Source organism: Gordionus sp. m RMFG-2023, chromosome 3 (genome assembly GCF_954871325.1).
Source record: "Gordionus sp. m RMFG-2023 chromosome 3, tfGorSpeb1-WG-v2, whole genome shotgun sequence".
In the NCBI taxonomy this organism is placed as follows: domain Eukaryota; kingdom Metazoa; phylum Nematomorpha; class Gordioida; order Chordodea; family Parachordodidae; genus Gordionus; species Gordionus sp. m RMFG-2023.
In genome coordinates, this window is record NC_088777.1 from 35,549,541 (window position 1) to 35,567,312 (window position 17,772).

Here is a 17,772-nt window from a genome sequence, read left to right on the forward strand (position 1 = left end):
TCATGCTTATACTTTAAAGATTCTTCTTTATTTTATATTTTCAAAAGTTTATAGTTGAAATTTTGTCATTCATAATAAATTTGTGTAATCTAGTTATAACGGTTTTATATACGGTTAAAAAATATATATGGGCAGAGATGACGTCCTGATAATCTCGGAGGAAAGGGAAGGGAATTTAATATTAGTTTTACACATAGGTGTAGCCAGTATTTTGCTGGGGGGGGGGCACTATTATATGGGTTTTCTCCATACATCTTATTGGGTCTTTAAGTCCACTAATTGAAGGCTTTTGGATATATTCGATTTTTATAAAAATAATTTTGGTATTTCACTTTTTTTATAAAAATACTCTTAAAAAATAATTTTTTAATTAAAATATTTAAAATAAATGCTTGACATTTTAAAAATTCTTAATAACATTTTGAAAATTCGACTGACTTTTAATAACCTGAACCTAACTAATTTTTGATAAGCCCATTTTGAACTAACCGGGTTCACAATTGTGATTTAATTTTGAACCGAACCTGGCAACAAAGCCCTGACTAAATCAAAGCGTTTATTGCCATATATGTCAAATCTTTAAAATATAATATTTTTTTATAATAGTAAATAAATTTGCTTACTTTAAATAAGATTTATTATATTAATATTTTATTCTCGTGCGTGATTAGTATACTTATTATTTACTCATCAATTTTGCCAATTACTGAAAAGAAACCGAGTTATAAACAAATTAAAAACTGCATCGTCACTTATAAAGCATGAAATCAATCAAACTTTTGGAAGCATCAGGCCTGTGCCTTCGGTATAAGCAAGCGGGGTAGTCGCCCCGAGCCACCAAAATTTGACGATTTTAAGGGCTGCTAAATTTTGTTACTTGTGTGATTATATGGGAAAAGAGGCAAATTTATTTAATATTTTTTAGAAATTAACCTTACTACTAAAATAGTCAAAGCAAGAAATGACCATATTTGCCTTAAACCCAGATTAAAGATTTAGTCCAAACATAATTCATTTTGTACAAGACTCATAATGGTAAAATGGGAATCGTTTCGGGAGGGCCTCCTTTGATCGTAAGATTCTGATCTTATATTGGTTCATTTACGGTCAAAATGGACGATATCATTATTTATATGAATTCATTTCGATTTTATTTAATATATCAGATAATTCCAAGTAATTTTTAACAATAATTAAATAAGCCAATCAGAAAAGTGGACGAATTTACGATCAAATGATGTTACGATCAAAGTTAAGCAAATCGTCGTTTCTTATATGCCAAAATCGAAAAAAATTTATAAATTGTTAAATTATCTTTTTCCCATTATAAATAATCTTTAAAAAAATTTTAATTAATTATTCAAGATATATAGATAAAAAATTTTATAGATGTATAAAAATTAGATAGATCCAGTTTTATAAATTTTAAGTTTGGTTTTAGAAATCTCCAAGGAGGCACTCTTTGGATCTTATTATTAGCTTTCCTTTAAGATAAAAATGTTTGCAACAGTCTTCATTTAAAATTAATACCTAAACTTCATGGGTGGATTGAGTATACTTTAAATTGCACTCATCAAAATAAAGTTATTTTAATTAATCTTTAGATTCGACTATACTCGTTTCAGACCCTTAAAAATATTACAAATTAGATAAATAAATAAAAATGTTGTTTTAATGAACTGAATTGTTTATTTCATAGACTATAAAGAGTTTGGAAACAAATTTGATTCCGGTGCTGCAAAAAATAAAGAAGCGAGAAGCTGAATTTACAACTCAAAAAAGGGCTCTTTTAAAACACTTTAAAAAAGTTACATCGTGCGCCACATCTGAAATGCGAGAAATAATAGATGCGGGAGAATGCTGGTATCCCCTCCTGATCAGGAACACATTTACGTCATGAAATATTTTTACTTATTACTCGAGCAAGCAAAGATTATTGGAAGAACATTTTTAGCAGTTAAATCTTTTCAAGGATCATTTTAAGGGTTTTTTATATACCTGCATTGGTAAATGCGCCTGAAATAGAGCTAAAAAAATATTGTAATCAATGAAATATTTTGTTAACGGATAAAGATTCGTTGGAAAGTAATATTGATATACTAGAGCTATCAACCGAATCAAAACTTTCAATAAATATATTATGTAAGCAGACCATAAAAAGTTCTTTAGAAATTTTAGGCTATACATTAGAACAAGTTTAACTATGCCAATTACCGTCACATCGGATAAGACAGTTTCTCAAAGCTCAAACTGATTAAGACTTATTTACGATATGGCGCAAGAATGACTCGTAAACCTATCCCTAATTTCAATCAAATGATATTGTATCGTCCTTAGATTGTACTAACATGATATCCTCTTTTGTTAAAAAAAAACGAGGAGGCTAAATTTTTAAGCTAATAATTTTTAGTTTTTAATGATTATATACAAAGGTAGATGCCGTATTTTAATATGCGTTACTCATATTTATGAGAATTGTATACATTAGTTTATGTCAGTACGAAAAATTTTACAAGTTAAGATAAATTAAATTGTGGTTTTTTAAAGATTCGCCCAATCAGAGTTGTTAAAGTAGCGAGCTACTTGTAGCGCGCTATCTTTTTTGGTAGCTATAGCTAATAGCGGCTACTTTTTTTGTAATTATTTAATTTTTTAGCGCGCTACTTAGCTACTTTTAAAAAATATAATGAAGGTAAGTATAAACATGACAATTTAAATATAATATCATAATAAATTATAATTAATTATAATTTTTATGATTTATTATTTAATTTTGAAATTGAAATATATTTTTTTTCAATTTGTAATTTCATTTGTATTATAAACCGAAATCACGTGTTAATATGGATATCCAAATTGTTGAAAGTGATTCAGACAATGATATTAATGAAATGGAAGATACCAGGGAAGAAAATGTTCTTAAGAGCTATAATAAAAATTTCCCATTCCCTAGATGAAAAATTTTTTAAATAAATATAAAAACCAAAACTGGCTTCAAATTTATTTGTTTAAAATGTAAAAAAAATATTTCCTTAAATCAATCCAGTTATAACCTCAAGAAACACCAAAAAGTAAATTTACATTTTAATAGTATTTATTTTATAAGACTGTTCATGCCAATAGTTTTAAGTAAATGGAGAAACATTTAAATAATCTTAGTATAGGCGACTCAACATCCAAATAAGCCTGGAACAAATATGAAATATATTTTTATTAGTTTATATTAAATAAAAATATAATAAATTACTTGTATTTTATATACCTTAATATAAAAGCATGGTAATAATTTATTCCAAACAATTATAAGAAATTTATTTATAAAAAGTAAGTAGACATATAGTTGATTTTACTCTATTATATAGAATTAATTATAAAATACTAGGTAGAATTACACTTTTACAGACATATTTGATAGTTATAGAATATATTACAGTTAATAATTTAACAAATTTTACTAATCAATGCTCTTGTTATTAAATATAGCAACAATTTGCATTCAATTATTTAACGCCATCTATTTATTTTAAGTAAAAATGATATTTAAATTTAATCTTCATATTATTCATCCCACAATGTCTTTAAAAGATATTTTCTGATGTCCTTATCAATATTTTATAGGTTCTGTAAAATATATAATTCGCTATATTGGTAAAAATTACTTGATTGTCATTTGATAATTAGATATACTGTAAATCTACGACATATAATATTCCACTGTTTGTATTGTGCTTTAATATTTTTTTAATTTATGATTTAATTTTACCAATAGTTTTATAATTATATTTTACTTTTATTAAGATAAAAAAATTAAAATTAATCACTTTATAAAAAATTATATTTGATATATTATATTATTTAGTAATTTTATGGATCCATTATTAATAATTATAATACATTTCACTTCTGTCTTAAGACTTATCTTTGGCTTATATTCCATTTATTAAAAAACATTTTTGGTTCATTTTATATATTTATAAATTTATTTTCCCCAAAATCTATAAATTATGATGAATAGTTTTATAAAAAAATATCAACTTTTACATTCTTTTAAATTATTATTTTAGATATATGCATACATATTTGAGGGTCAGGGAGTAGGGGGAAGACTAGGGGGGATATTTTTATTAGCTAAAAATGATATTTACAAAAAGTGATAAATTTATGAAGGGGGGGGGGGAATTTCCCCTTGCCTCCCCGTGGCTACGCTTATGCCTTGGTTGATAATCGATCATTTACCATGATGATTAAAACTCTATCCCCTGGTACAACAATTTTATGTTGACAGACATTAATGAATAAAAGATAACTTTAGTGATAAAAGATGCTCTAATAGTAGAGTTATCAGAGATCATATATATGTACCGCGGCAGATAGTTGGACACATAACACTAAGTAAAAACTTATAAAATGCAACAAATTACCATAAATATTTATTTTTATTACATAAATTTTTTTATAATCAAAACTAACTATATTTTAATATTTATAAATGTTGATTTTTATATATTTACTATACAATAACATTATAAGCAAAAAATAAAACAAATTTGTTTCTAAATGTTTTTTTAAAAAAGTAGCTTAAAAAGTAGCTTAAAAGTAGCCAAAGCTACTTTTAAAAAATAGTAGCTAATAGCGCGCTAATTTTTTTGACAAATAGCTATAGAGGTAGCGCGCTACTTTTAAAAGTAGCGATTAACAACTCTGCGCCCAATTAATTTCTGCCCTGGGCCACCAAAAATTTAGGCATGACATTGGGAAACACTATGAAACTTATACAACCCATAGGCATAGCCAGGATTTGCCTAAGGGGGGAGGGGGGTTGGGGGGAATTAAAAAATTTCTGGGGACTTCGCCTCCATACCCTATTTTGGGCGGGTCTTCGGCCTGCTTTTATCTGGCCTTCGGCCGGGTTACCTTAGTCTATATAGTCATAAAAATATTTTTACAGGATAGGAGGTTAATTTTAATAAAAATAATAAGCCTGGAACAAATATGAAATATATATTTATTAGTTAAAAATATAATAAATTATTTGTATATATATTAATATAAAAGCATGGTAATAATTTATTCCAAACAAGTATAAGAAATTTATTTATAAAAAGTAAGTAGACATATAGTTGATATTCCTCTATTATATAGAATTGGTTACAAAATACTAAATAAAATTCCACTTTTATAGACATATTTGACAGTTAGAGAATATATTACAGTTAATATTTTAACAAATTTTACTAATCTGCTCTTGATAATAAATATAACGACAATTTGCATTCAATTATTTAACGCCATCTATTTATTTAAATAAAAATGATATTAAAAATTAATTTTCATATTATTCATCCAACAATGTCGTTAAAAAATATTTTCTGATTTCCTTATCAATATTTTAGAGTTTTCTGTAGAATATATAATTCGCTATTGGTAAAAATTATTTAATTGTCATATGATAATTGATAAAATTAGATATACTGTAAATCTACGACATATAATATTCCACTGTTATATTGTGCTTTAATTTATGATTTAATTTTATCAATAGTTTTATAATTATATTTTACTTTTATTAAGATGAAGAAATTAAAATTACTCACTTTATAAAAAATTATATTTGATATATTATATTATTTAGTAGTTTTATGGATCTATTATTAATAATTATAATACATTTTACTTTTGTCTTACTTATCTTTGGATTATATTCCATTTCTTAAAAAACATTTTTGGTTTACTTTTTTTTATATACAAATGCCTTTTTCCAAAAATGTATAAATTATGATGAATTGTTTTAGTTTAAAAAAATATCGACTTTTACATTCTTTCAAATTATTGTTCAAGATATATGCATACATCTTTGGGGGCCAGGAAGTGGGGGAAGGACTAAGGGCAATATTTTTTATTAGTTTAAAATGATATTCACAAAAAATGATAAATTTTTAAAGGGGGAAGTGGAATTTCCCCTTGCCCCCCCCTCCTGACTACGCCTATGTACAACCATTGAGTATTAGTTTTGACTTATATGGTTCAGAATTAAGTATTAAAAAATTTTTTTTAAATGTCATATAGAACACTCAAATTCTGGACCTACGATATGCCTGATTGGTGTTTATTAAATCATCAATCAGTCAGCTATAAACAGACGTTATCTATCACGTCATTGGTCAAATTTTAGGTGCACCTTTAGATAAAAAAAATACGTAAAAAAATTTATTAAAAAAAATACGTAAAAAAAAATTTATTAAAAAAAATAATAAACAACTTTTTTTAAATATTTGTTTGTAAAACAAGCGTGTTGAATAAAAAAATAAAATAACTTTATATGACACCATTTATTGCTGTTAAATAAAGACGTTCACCAAATGTATTGTTTAAGCTAGGTTCCCGTTCTAAATCGCTAAAGTAATAATCGCTAAAAATTAAAATACCACTAAAAAAATAAATATTAATGACAACAAATAGTTATATAAAATACTTAATACAAATATAAATCTAAGGGTGAGAATATAATATATTTTAATATATATAATTCATAATAATATTATTAAACATGCGTTTTACAAATTTAATAATTGTTTTAAATAGCAATAAAATTTCATCAATAGTTAAAATACTTAATACAAATATATAACTTAAGAGAGAAATTATAATAAATTTTAGTATATAATTACAAATTATATTATTAACAAGGCGTTTTACAAAAATATTTTAAATGGCAAAATAAGATTTTATCAATAGTTATATTCAATACTTAATAACAAATATATATATTTTAAGGGGGATATTATAATAAATTTTAATATATATATATAATATTATTAAGTATGCGTTTTATAAATTTTTAATTATTTTAAAAAGCATTAAAAAATTTCATCAATAGTTAAAATACTTAATACAAATATATATCTTAAGGGAGAAATTATAATAAATTTTAGTATATAATTACAAATTATATTATTAACAAGGTGTTTTACAAAAATATTTTAAATGGCAATAAAAAATTTTATCAATAGTTATATTCAATACTTAATAACAAATATATATTTTAAGGGGGATATTATAATAAATTTTAATATATATATATAATATTATTAGGACCCTAATGATGAAATATATCAGGAGATGAAAGTATTACAGTTAAAACCGTTTAATTGCATATCGCTTAAGTGCAAAAAACTTTTAAATGCGAAAAAACCCCGCGATTTTGATAATAATTACTATAGTATAATGTTAAATTACATTTATAATTGCGAATCGGTTAATTGCGAAATATCGGATAATTGCAAAATTTTTCAGGTCCCATTTATATAACAATAACGTTAATTTAATCGGATAAGTGAAAAAATAAAAAAAATTTATCGAAAAAAATTATTCATCATTTTTTTTATTTAACCTTTTTCCATTCATTCATTCATTCATTACCACGCCAGAAATTAATATAAAAATGGTAAAAAAATCATTCCAAACATTAACCCTGAAGCATAAAAAAGAAATAATTGATAAATTAAACACTACATCAAAAACACAATTAGAATCAAATTACAATTGCCACGTCTCGACAATCTACCGTTTAATAGCGAATAAAGAAAATCTATGCTCACAATTTCTAAGGAATAAACCTCCTACAACTAAAAGAGTTAGAATGAGTTGTTACCCAAAGACAGAAGCAGCTTTATTGGTTTGGTTTACACAAATGCGAAGTAAAAATTGCAGTCTAAATGGGCTAGTGATGTTAGAAAAAGCTATGTTTTTTAGCCAAACATTCAATGAAGGTAATTATAAGTTTTTATAATATATATATATAAATTATAGGCATTCCTACTAGCAGCTGGTTGCAGAGATTTAGGAAAAGACAGAATATAAATTTTCATAATGTTTGCAATGAAAAGGGGAGTGCAGATATTATTAATGCAAATGAATGGAGCAGAAATACACTCTCATCTCTGATTAAAGATTATCAAAGGAGTAATATTTACAATTGTGATGAGGACTATACTACCGAGCATTACCAAAGGGCACAATGGAATTTAGTGGAACTCAACCACTGGGCTTCAAACCAGACAAGGAAAAGGTCACAGTTCTATTTATCATAAATGGGGATGGATCTGATAAAAAGTTATATGTTGTAGGGAAATTTAAAAACCCTAGGTGCTTTAAAAATAAAAAATTACCAGTTAAATACTACTCCAATAAAAGCAGCTGGATGACAACCTCAACTTTTGAAGATATTCTTAAAGAATGGGATTCCTCATTAAAGAAGAAAATTTTATTGTTTTGTGACAATGCATCTTGTCACAAAACAAAATTAACATTTAACAATATAAAATTAATTTTTTTACCAGCAAATACAACATCATTAATTCAACCATTGGACATGGGTGCAATTAGATCCTTTAAATGTCATTATAGAAAGGGTATCATGAGAAAAATGATAACATTGATGGAAGGAAATGACACCATTTCTTTTTATAAAAGATTTACACTATATGATAGCCTCTATCTTATAAAATTTGCATGGGGTGAGGTGACAAGTACCACAATCATAAAGTGTTTTATTGAAGCTAAATTTTTTGATAAGTCTATGGCATTTGATTGGGAATCGGAGGATGAAATAGCATTAACTGACTACGAAGAAGATGAATTTGATCCCATATTTGAAGAATATGTGTTACACGATGATGATGCTAGCTGCCATGGAATTTTAGATGATCAGGATATTTGTAATCAGATAAGATTAGAGTTGGAAGGTTTAATTACTTAAAATTTTAATTAATCTTATTTTTTATAGAAGGTTATGAAAGCTCCAAGAATGACGAAGGGAACCTAGAGATATCTGATCATAAGAAAGCTAGAGAATATAGTGGAAAAAGAATTATTTACTCCAGAGTCTAGCCAAACTCTTATCACAAAATATTTTTATTAAATCTTATATTACTTTATAATAATTGTGATACATGTATAATAAAATTAGTTCAAATAAAATCTTATGTTATAAAGCATTAATAAACTTTCATTCCAGCATGGTCTGTTAATACATTTACATTTATAATATTAGAATTTATAAGATTTGAATAGGCATAGGATTTTAAATCAAATATCATGTGAATGAAAACAAAACACTTAATAAACTTAAATTCTTTTATATTAATCTTATTGTTTCCAGTTTTTTAGGCAAAATATTTTAAAATTTGGCTTTAATAATAAATTAGAATTTAAAAAGTGATAATATATTTGTGTAAAATTATATTTCAGTAAATTTAATGAAGGTAAAATGACAAAAGTAGTTAAAATTAATGGAAATAAATATTAGGGTATTGTAAAGGAAAAAATGTTATTATCTTTCATAAAAGCTTTTTTTTGCTTTAATTCTTACATATCTTAAATAAAAAATGAGATAAAATCAAGTAAACAAATTTAATTATAATTTTATTCAATAAAAAATAATTTATCAACAACTATAATGCTAATACATAAATAATTACAATCTTTTTATAATTAAGTCTTGTTTTCTTTGTTCCTTTCTGTCTATAATCATGTCTAGATCTAGAGAAAGTATATATATCAAAATATATCACATTACTTTCAAGTGCTTCAGATATTTTAATATTATTTGATTGATCTAAATTAATTGAATACTTTTTATAAAATAATAACTTGATGATTTGACGATAAAAATATAGGATTATTGGTGGGAAGAAAAAAAAAGCTATGATCATATGTTTCAACAAATAAGATAAATTTTTAAAATTTAGTTTTTTTATTCGTTACATAACTTATTCAAATTAAAATATATAGTTGGTTACATTAATTAAAAATTGTATTTATTGCAAAGTTTGATGGCTTATTTGATTAAAATATATATAGATGATAAATATCTTTATAAAAAACACAAACTGATTTTTAATAAATAAATTGTTGAATTTTAATCGTATAATTGCGAAAAATCGGATAATTGCGAAATTTTTAAATATTTCGGTCCCAAGCTTTCGCAATTAAACGGTTTTGACTGTAAAGGTATTAATCAATTACCAAAACCCCCAATTAAAATAGGTATAATGGCAAAGAAAATTATCACTAGGGCATGAGAGGTAACAATCATATTCTGATAATTATTCTTAAGGCAGTTCCTAAAAATACAGACCAGAATCCAAATATAAAATACCAATATCTTTATGTGAGATAGATGTAATTCATCGCATATTATATATATTTAGGATCAAGTTATATTTTAATTTAAATTATAACTTGATCCTAAACATATAATATGCGATGAATTATATCTACCTCATGTTTTAAAAAGTAACTTTTTTATATTAATAATATTTAGCGAGATGATAGTTGAGAAGTTATAGAGGGAGTATTCTTTTATTTGCGAATTTTTTTTAGGGGGAGGGGGTATATAGACAGCGTCTACATGTCAGGATTTTCATTGGATTCCAGCCCCCTTCAAAAACCTTTGCCTAACCTTCTAAAAAATTACCGCCGCCTGGCGGCGGTGTCTTTTTATTATTATTTTTACCTATTTAATTTATTGATACTCTTTTCAAAGAATTTATAAAGGATAACTTAAATTAATCTATCTCTACTACCATCTATCGATATTTTGTGAGTATAAAGAATTTATTTTTTAGATAATAAATTCAATTAAAACTCCCATAATTTACAATGAATTAATTATTATGGCATTATGAGCTTGCTGAAATATCTAAACCTTAAATTACATTTAAAAGGATAGTTTATTTGGAAAACAATGTGTATGATTGTTTGCAATATATAGATTTGGTCGATGAATTGTATTATAATAATTCCATAATAAAAGTATTAATTTTTACAGCAATAAATTTTGTCTTATTTCATCTCAAGATTTAATAGACAACCCCAAAAATTTTTTATCCTACCCTTATTAAAGCAGCTTACCACCCACCCCCTCAAAAAATGGATGCAAACTGTTCCTACCCCTCCCGCTCATGTAGACGCTGTATATAGATTTATGATAGATATCTACATCCAGTGAAAATCTTGTCATGTAAACAAAAAATTTACTAAGTTATGAATAAGTAAAATAAAGTATCATTTCAATCGAAACACCAAGTATATTGGTCTTTTTTATCAATTTTATATTAAATTTTTTATTAACAATATATCTACAACTATTTTAAATTTAATAATATATATTTATTATGATTTTATTAAATCAGACACTTTATCAATAAAAAAAATAAATTAGAAGTAATATCATATAATGCTGTTAAGTTTACAATTTTTTTATTAATCATCACATATTTTTTATTTTTCTCCGTAACTATTTCCCCGTTATTGATTTGTATAACTTTAAGTTCTGTCAGGCGTTGGTTATCTTTTAAAACGCGAATTAATGAATATATGTCCGGATGAGCATTTTTTGCCATTCGCTTGAGGGAATGGTGATATCCTTCGAGATGATTATTACTGCGAGGACCTTGAATCTTATACCTAACACCAAACAATGTATTAAATGTTAAAAATATTATAAAATTTTATATGAATTGTGAGGAATTAATAAAAATGAAATAATTACCTGGTCCAAATTTGATGAGGAAAGATTGCATCAGAATTTATCCAGGTAGTATCCATATATATTAAGAAACTTAATATTAACGGGTCATTGGCTGCTAGATCTACACAAGAATCACAGACCACTTGAATGTCCTCTCTCTTGCATAAAGGTAATACACTCATCCTTCGAACAATAGTGTATACAGCAGTCTCTTCTTTATACTGCTTGACTAAACCTAAATGCTGAACTTTACGCCAAATGGCCTGCGTAAAGTGGAAGAAGCAGCCTAAAAATAAATTATACAACTCTATATAATTTAAACTTTACCCTTTACTAAAATATTGGGAAATACAAATTGTAGAGCAGATATCGCTCCTGCTTCATAGTCGGTTTGTGCCATGTCTGGTGAAAACTGGATACCATTCAATGTCCCATATTCCACGATTATTTGAAATAGCTCAATATATGACTCCTTCCTCTTATCTGGAAGAAGTGCATATATGATAGGGATCATCGTTTGATTATACATGATATGTATAGTATATAATTGGCTAAAAAAACGTGGACATGTGTAAAAAGTCCCATCCATATAAATGAATTTTGTATAGGAAGATAAACTGACTAACATGACAAAACCAAATACAATAAGTTTGTTATTATTGTTTTTTATTAAGAAGCTATCACCACTGAATGTTGTTATCAATTCAGTGGTCAATACAATTGTATCATTGCTAATGGGAATATTTGGCCTGGTTTGTTTTAAAATACGGTTAATCGTATTTTTAAAGGAAATAAAAGGTGGTAAGGCTCCTGGATAATTGATTATATCTGGATCTTCAGAGCATTGTTGGTTTAATGCCTTTAGATAGATATTCATCCTTGTATCTAAAGGATTTTGTTGTACCGTTGCTTTTACTGTTTGCAAAGTTTTTAATTTGTGAAAAAGTATAGCATGATTTTGATGTTCATGCATTTTGGATATTGTGTATCCTTGAATATATTTACACGTCACTTTACAATCAGCTTTTAGACAACGGTAGTAAATTGTATTCCTGTATGTACCGTTATAACGGTAAAGAAAATTTTAAAAAAAGAGCAATGATTTGCCCTTTTGGCTATCGATAAATGTTGGTTCCTCTAAAATATAAGAAAATTTTTACATGTTTATATAGAAATTTACCAAAAATATGTATATTTTCATTAAAATCTATTAGAGATTCTGCAAATCCATAATTATCCATATTTTCTAAAAAATAATTGCCTATATATATAGTGATATATATTTTCATTAAGAATTATTACTTTCTATTTCTGAATTAAGAGATGTATAGAAATCATTTGATATGTTGGGAGCATCTATATTTTATAGATTAAATTGATTTGTTATAAAAATGTTACTTTGAAAATCAGGAATATATGGGGGGATATATGAGCAAAGAGGGGATGAGTAAGCTGAATGACTTTGAGTATAACCTATTTTAAAATTTGTGTTTAGATAATGGTTATATAATATGTTGTACCTAAAATTATAATATTTATTTAAGATTTATAATTTTTAACTTGGATTTGAGAGGGTCAAGGATTCTCCATGAGATTGAGAAGATATTTGAGATACATCTAAATGATTTTGAGTTTATTGTTTTATAATTATGTAATAAAATATTTTTACCTTGAAAATTTGATCTCAGTTGTTCTAAGATAATGTTTGATGATAAAGGTGAAGCATCTAAAATATAATAATATATAATTACAATTAAGTTTTACTTTGAATTGGTTTACAAGTGTCTAATAAACTCAAAATCATATAGATGTAATCAAACATCTTCTCAATCTCATGGAGAATACTTGGCCCTCTCAAATCCAAGTTAAAAATTATAAATATTATTAATTAACTATAAATTAATAGATGTATCTCAAATATCTTCTTAATCTCATGGAGAATCCTTGAACCTCTCAAATCCAAGTTAAAAATTATAAATAATATTAATTAACTATAAATTAAATAGATGTATCTCAAATATCTTCTCAATCTCATGGAGAATCCTTGACCCTATCAAATCCAAGTTAAAAATTATAAATAATATTAATTAACTATAAATTAAATAGATGTATCTCAAATATCTTCTCAATCTCATGGAGAATCCTTGACCCTATCAAATCCAAGTTAAAAATTATAAATAATATTAATTAACTATAAATTAAATAGATGTATCTCAAATATCTTCTCAATCTCATGGAGAATCCTTGACCCTCTCAAATCCAAGTTAAAAATTATAAATCATATTAATTAACTATAAATTAAATAGATGTATCTCAAATATCTTCTCAATCTCATGGAGAATCCTTGACCCTCTCAAATCCAAGTTAAAAATTATAAATAATATTAATTAACTATAAATTAAATAGATGTATTTCAAATATCTTCTCAATCTCATGGATAATCCTTGATCCTCTCAAATCCAAGTTAAAAATTATAAATATTATTAATTAACTATAAATTAATAGATGTATCTCAAATATCTTCTTAATCTCATGGAGAATCCTTGAACCTCTCAAATCCAAGTTAAAAATTATAAATAATATTAATTAACTATAAATTAAATAGATGTATCTCAAATATCTTCTCAATCTCATGGACAATCCTTGATCCTCTCAAATCCAAGTTAAAAATTATAAATAATATTAATTAACTATAAATTAAATAGATGTATCTCAAATATCTTCTCAATCTCATGGAGAATCCTTGACCCTCTCAAATCCAAGTTAAAAATTATAAATCATATTAATTAATTATAAATTAAATAGATGTATCTCAAATATTTTCTCAATCTCATGGAGAATCCTTGACCCTCTCAAATCCAAGTTAAAAATTATAAATCATATTAATTAATTATAAATTAAATAGATGTATCTCAAATATCTTCTCAATCTCATGGAGAATCCTTGACCCTCTCAAATCCAAGTTAAAAATTATAAATCATATGAATTAACTATAAATTAAATAGATGTATCTCAAATATCTTCTTAATCTCATGGAGAATCCTTGACCCTCTCAAATACAAGTTAAAAATTATAAATCATATTAAATAACTATAAATTAAATAGATGTATCTCAAATATTTAAAGGTGAAACATCTAAAATATAATAATATATAATTACAATTAAGTTTTACTTTGAATTGGTTTACAAGTAAAAAAATTTAAATGTAAATAAAATTTTCATATCTATAAATTATACATACTTTAATATCTAATTTCCTAAGCTTAAGTAAATTATTTATGTTTTCTGCTACGGTTTGAATCTTCATTTTTTAAATAAAACACTAGTAGCCATCTTTGGGATTTTCACTGGTAACAAAATTGGGAACATCCCATTTTTTAGCGATTTTTCGTTTAGCGATTTAGAACCGATCCCAAAAATGGTAATTTTAAAATTGATGCTTATTTAATATATTTTTATTTAATAGAAATTAAGATATAATTTAGAACTAAAAGATTTTTCTACTTTAAAACAGGTTGTGAGTAATTAAGAAGAATAATCATCAGCTCATTATTCTTCTCAAAAAGGATTAATTTCAGATAAAAATTCATTAGTTTTACATGAATGGGATAAGAATATAATGAAAAATATTAAAATGCCCATAAAATACAAACGAGGATCAATACAAAAAAGGCCTAAAAAAATGCAAAAAAAGAGTATTATTTAAAAATTATATATATTTCACAGTTAGCAATTTTTGAAAATGATATTATAATATACATGTATTTTAAAAAAGATTTTTCCCAAGCTAATCAAAATATGACTGAAACGATTAACCTACCACATTCCAATACAGAAAACACTCAACTATATGGTATCACTAAAAATTAAATGTTTATTGTTTATTAAAATACATTAGCAGTCAAATTATCTTCATCTCAAATTATTTCAAAAAATATGTTTGGCACTCAAGTTAAGATACCAGAGAGTAAACATTTTACTCAACAAAAAAATAGCAACAAACTTATATTCCCAATATCATTTTCAAAATATACCAAAAAATTTAGGCCCTCAGTCAAAAACTATTCCAGCTAGTATATTTTGTGTTTTAATTTTTATAAAATATAAAATAAAAATAGCATTCGAATTCTCTTCATCTCAAAATATTTCAAAAAATATATTAGGCACTCAAATTAAGCTACCAAATAGTAAACATTTTTCCTTTATTTTATATAACAAAAATTATAGCAACCAAAACTTTAGACTACACTGGATATTCTCTTCAAAATCTTTCAAAATTTTTTTAGGAAACCATAAATAAAACAAATAATTATATATTTAGAATGTTTATATTAAATTTAAAAATATATAGGAACCAAATACAATCTAATAGAGCTTCCAGAAAACAATACAATCAAGATTTCAAAAACCTAATAAAAAGCAATTTATAATTTATATTGTATTCTAATATATCAAATTTTATTTCTGTATATATATTTACAATTATAATATATTATTGTATTTTATAATACATAATTTTAATTATATATATATAGAATTATAATATATTATTGTATTCTTACAAATTTTATTTCTATATATATATTTTCAATATATTTCTAAAATATAGAATAAAAAATATAAAATAGATTCTTGTGTTATAAATAACAAACATTCAATATTTTCGACAAAAAAAACAATAAAAATAATTCTTTATGTTAAATTATATTGTTTAAGATATATTCATAGGAGGATTCATAGAATAGTTTTTTGCAATGCCTGATCACCATTAAAAATATTATAAGAATTACACAATATAATAAATATTAAAATAAAGTAAATTTTTAGGTTTGAATGATTTAAACAAAGTATAAAACAGATTGTGAAAATCCTATAAATATAAATATTAGGAGTAACATAATTAGCAAAGTTATAATATTAAGAATTATTTGAAACAATTTATTGAATAGATCAAAATTTGAAGCCTTTCCTAAATTTTCAATGACATAAGAATAAGCTGTAGACATTGATGTTCATGTTTTTCACAAGTCCCTTGCAATTTATTTTAGTATCTTTCAGCCAATTTATTTTTATGTTATGTAAAAAAATAATAGCATATTTGGGATTTGATTAAGAATTCTGTCACCATGTCTTAATAAGCTAACAAAAATATTTTACTTTTATACATAAAATATCAAACTGAATAAATATTATTTAGTAAATTTTGATATTACATTCACCTTACGATTAAAATAAAAAATTGTATTTATAAATCTTAGAACATTAAGCTTAGGCCATGCATCTATATAAATATGAAAAGCATAACAAGTCTGGTGTACCAGGATATATAGGTTGTTTTACTTTATTAACATTATATGACAAAATTGCATGAAGGTTAATTTATATAATGAAATATTACATTTTTAATAGTATCAAAAGATTATAATAAAAACCTAATACATGATTAAATAAGACATTCAATTAATCCCATTAATTGACCCTATTGTTTGGGAATATTGTTAAATTCCTCAACATCTATAAAAAATTAACAATTGGAATATAAATGTTTTAAATATAATAATTTTATAAGGTATTCTTCTCATAATTACTCACAAACTATTTTAAAGTAGAAAAATCTTTTAGTTCTAAATTATATCTTAATTTCTATTAAATAAAAATATATTAAATAAGCATCAATTTTAAAATTACTATTTTTTCCATTAGATAAAAAAAATACGTAAAAAAATTTATTAAAATACGTAAAAAAAAATTTATTAAAAAAAATAATAAACAACTTTTTTTTAATATTTGTTTGTTAAAGAAAAAAAAACAAGCGTGTTGAATAAAAAAATAAAATAATTTATATGACACCATTTATTGCTGTTAAATAAAGGCGTTCACATTTGGTAGACTGTAAAGTTACTTGCAATATATGTCAAAACTGGCTTCATGCCAGAAGGAAAAATATAGGATCTTAAAATAGTTATAAAACTTAATATCAAAATTTATCGCTTTTTTGTACCTTTTCAAATATCGTGATCTTTTGCAGTCAGTGACTTTTTGCAATATTAGTATCTTTTCTCAAAATCACTCTTTTTTTAAAATAATAGTTAAATTAGTCATATTTGCAAAATGAAACTGTCTTGGGAGTACGAAAAACTTTTATCTTGGGATTTTAACTGCTTAATATTTTTCCCTCCAACCCTAAGTAGAACCCATTTTACAGCTGGTCACAAACTGAGGTACCTCGTGATTGTCT

At 24.7% G+C, this 17,772-nt stretch overlaps 3 protein-coding genes and 2 long non-coding RNA genes across 9 annotated transcripts; 3 read left to right on the forward strand and 2 right to left on the reverse strand.

The window, feature by feature from the left end:
• Window positions 1–7,433: 7,433 nt before the first annotated feature.
• Window positions 7,434–9,010, forward strand: LOC135926211 (jerky protein homolog-like). The gene is made up of 3 exons (XM_065461980.1): window positions 7,434–7,769; window positions 7,810–8,744; window positions 8,786–9,010. The coding sequence occupies exons 2-3, from the start codon at window positions 8,018–8,020 to the stop codon at window positions 8,887–8,889; spliced, it is 831 nt and encodes a 276-aa protein (XP_065318052.1). The 5' UTR covers window positions 7,434–7,769; window positions 7,810–8,017; the 3' UTR covers window positions 8,890–9,010.
• Window positions 9,011–9,406: 396 nt separating this feature from the next.
• On the reverse strand, window positions 9,407–9,720 carry LOC135927310 (uncharacterized). Its single transcript, XR_010572035.1, has 2 exons — window positions 9,578–9,720; window positions 9,407–9,540 (listed from the first exon to the last, which is right to left on the reverse strand). It is a non-coding gene; the product is annotated as an uncharacterized LOC135927310 (long non-coding RNA).
• Window positions 9,721–11,186: 1,466 nt separating this feature from the next.
• LOC135926930 (uncharacterized) lies at window positions 11,187–13,161 on the reverse strand. Its single transcript, XM_065462862.1, has 7 exons — window positions 13,094–13,161; window positions 12,932–13,006; window positions 12,836–12,889; window positions 12,714–12,794; window positions 11,861–12,670; window positions 11,555–11,819; window positions 11,187–11,469 (listed from the first exon to the last, which is right to left on the reverse strand). Exons 5-7 carry the CDS (start codon window positions 12,504–12,506, stop codon window positions 11,187–11,189), a joined length of 1,194 nt encoding a protein of 397 aa, XP_065318934.1. The 5' UTR covers window positions 12,507–12,670; window positions 12,714–12,794; window positions 12,836–12,889; window positions 12,932–13,006; window positions 13,094–13,161.
• Window positions 13,162–13,545: 384 nt separating this feature from the next.
• LOC135926399 (uncharacterized) lies at window positions 13,546–14,195 on the forward strand. Its single transcript, XR_010571855.1, has 5 exons — window positions 13,546–13,596; window positions 13,840–13,896; window positions 13,940–13,996; window positions 14,039–14,095; window positions 14,139–14,195. It is a non-coding gene; the product is annotated as an uncharacterized LOC135926399 (long non-coding RNA).
• A 766-nt stretch (window positions 14,196–14,961) lies between these two features.
• LOC135926400 (uncharacterized) lies at window positions 14,962–15,956 on the forward strand. 5 transcript variants are annotated; one of them, XM_065462264.1, is made up of 6 exons: window positions 14,962–15,229; window positions 15,310–15,387; window positions 15,433–15,501; window positions 15,581–15,607; window positions 15,653–15,721; window positions 15,886–15,956. In XM_065462264.1, exons 1-6 carry the CDS (start codon window positions 15,154–15,156, stop codon window positions 15,945–15,947), a joined length of 381 nt encoding a protein of 126 aa, XP_065318336.1. In that variant the 5' UTR covers window positions 14,962–15,153; the 3' UTR covers window positions 15,948–15,956. The 5 variants fall into 5 exon arrangements, 3 of the variants coding, with proteins under 3 accessions (XP_065318336.1, XP_065318338.1, XP_065318337.1); XM_065462266.1 differs by having other exon boundaries at window positions 15,436–15,501; XM_065462265.1 differs by having other exon boundaries at window positions 15,762–15,899.
• The last annotated feature ends 1,816 nt before the right edge of the window (window positions 15,957–17,772 follow it).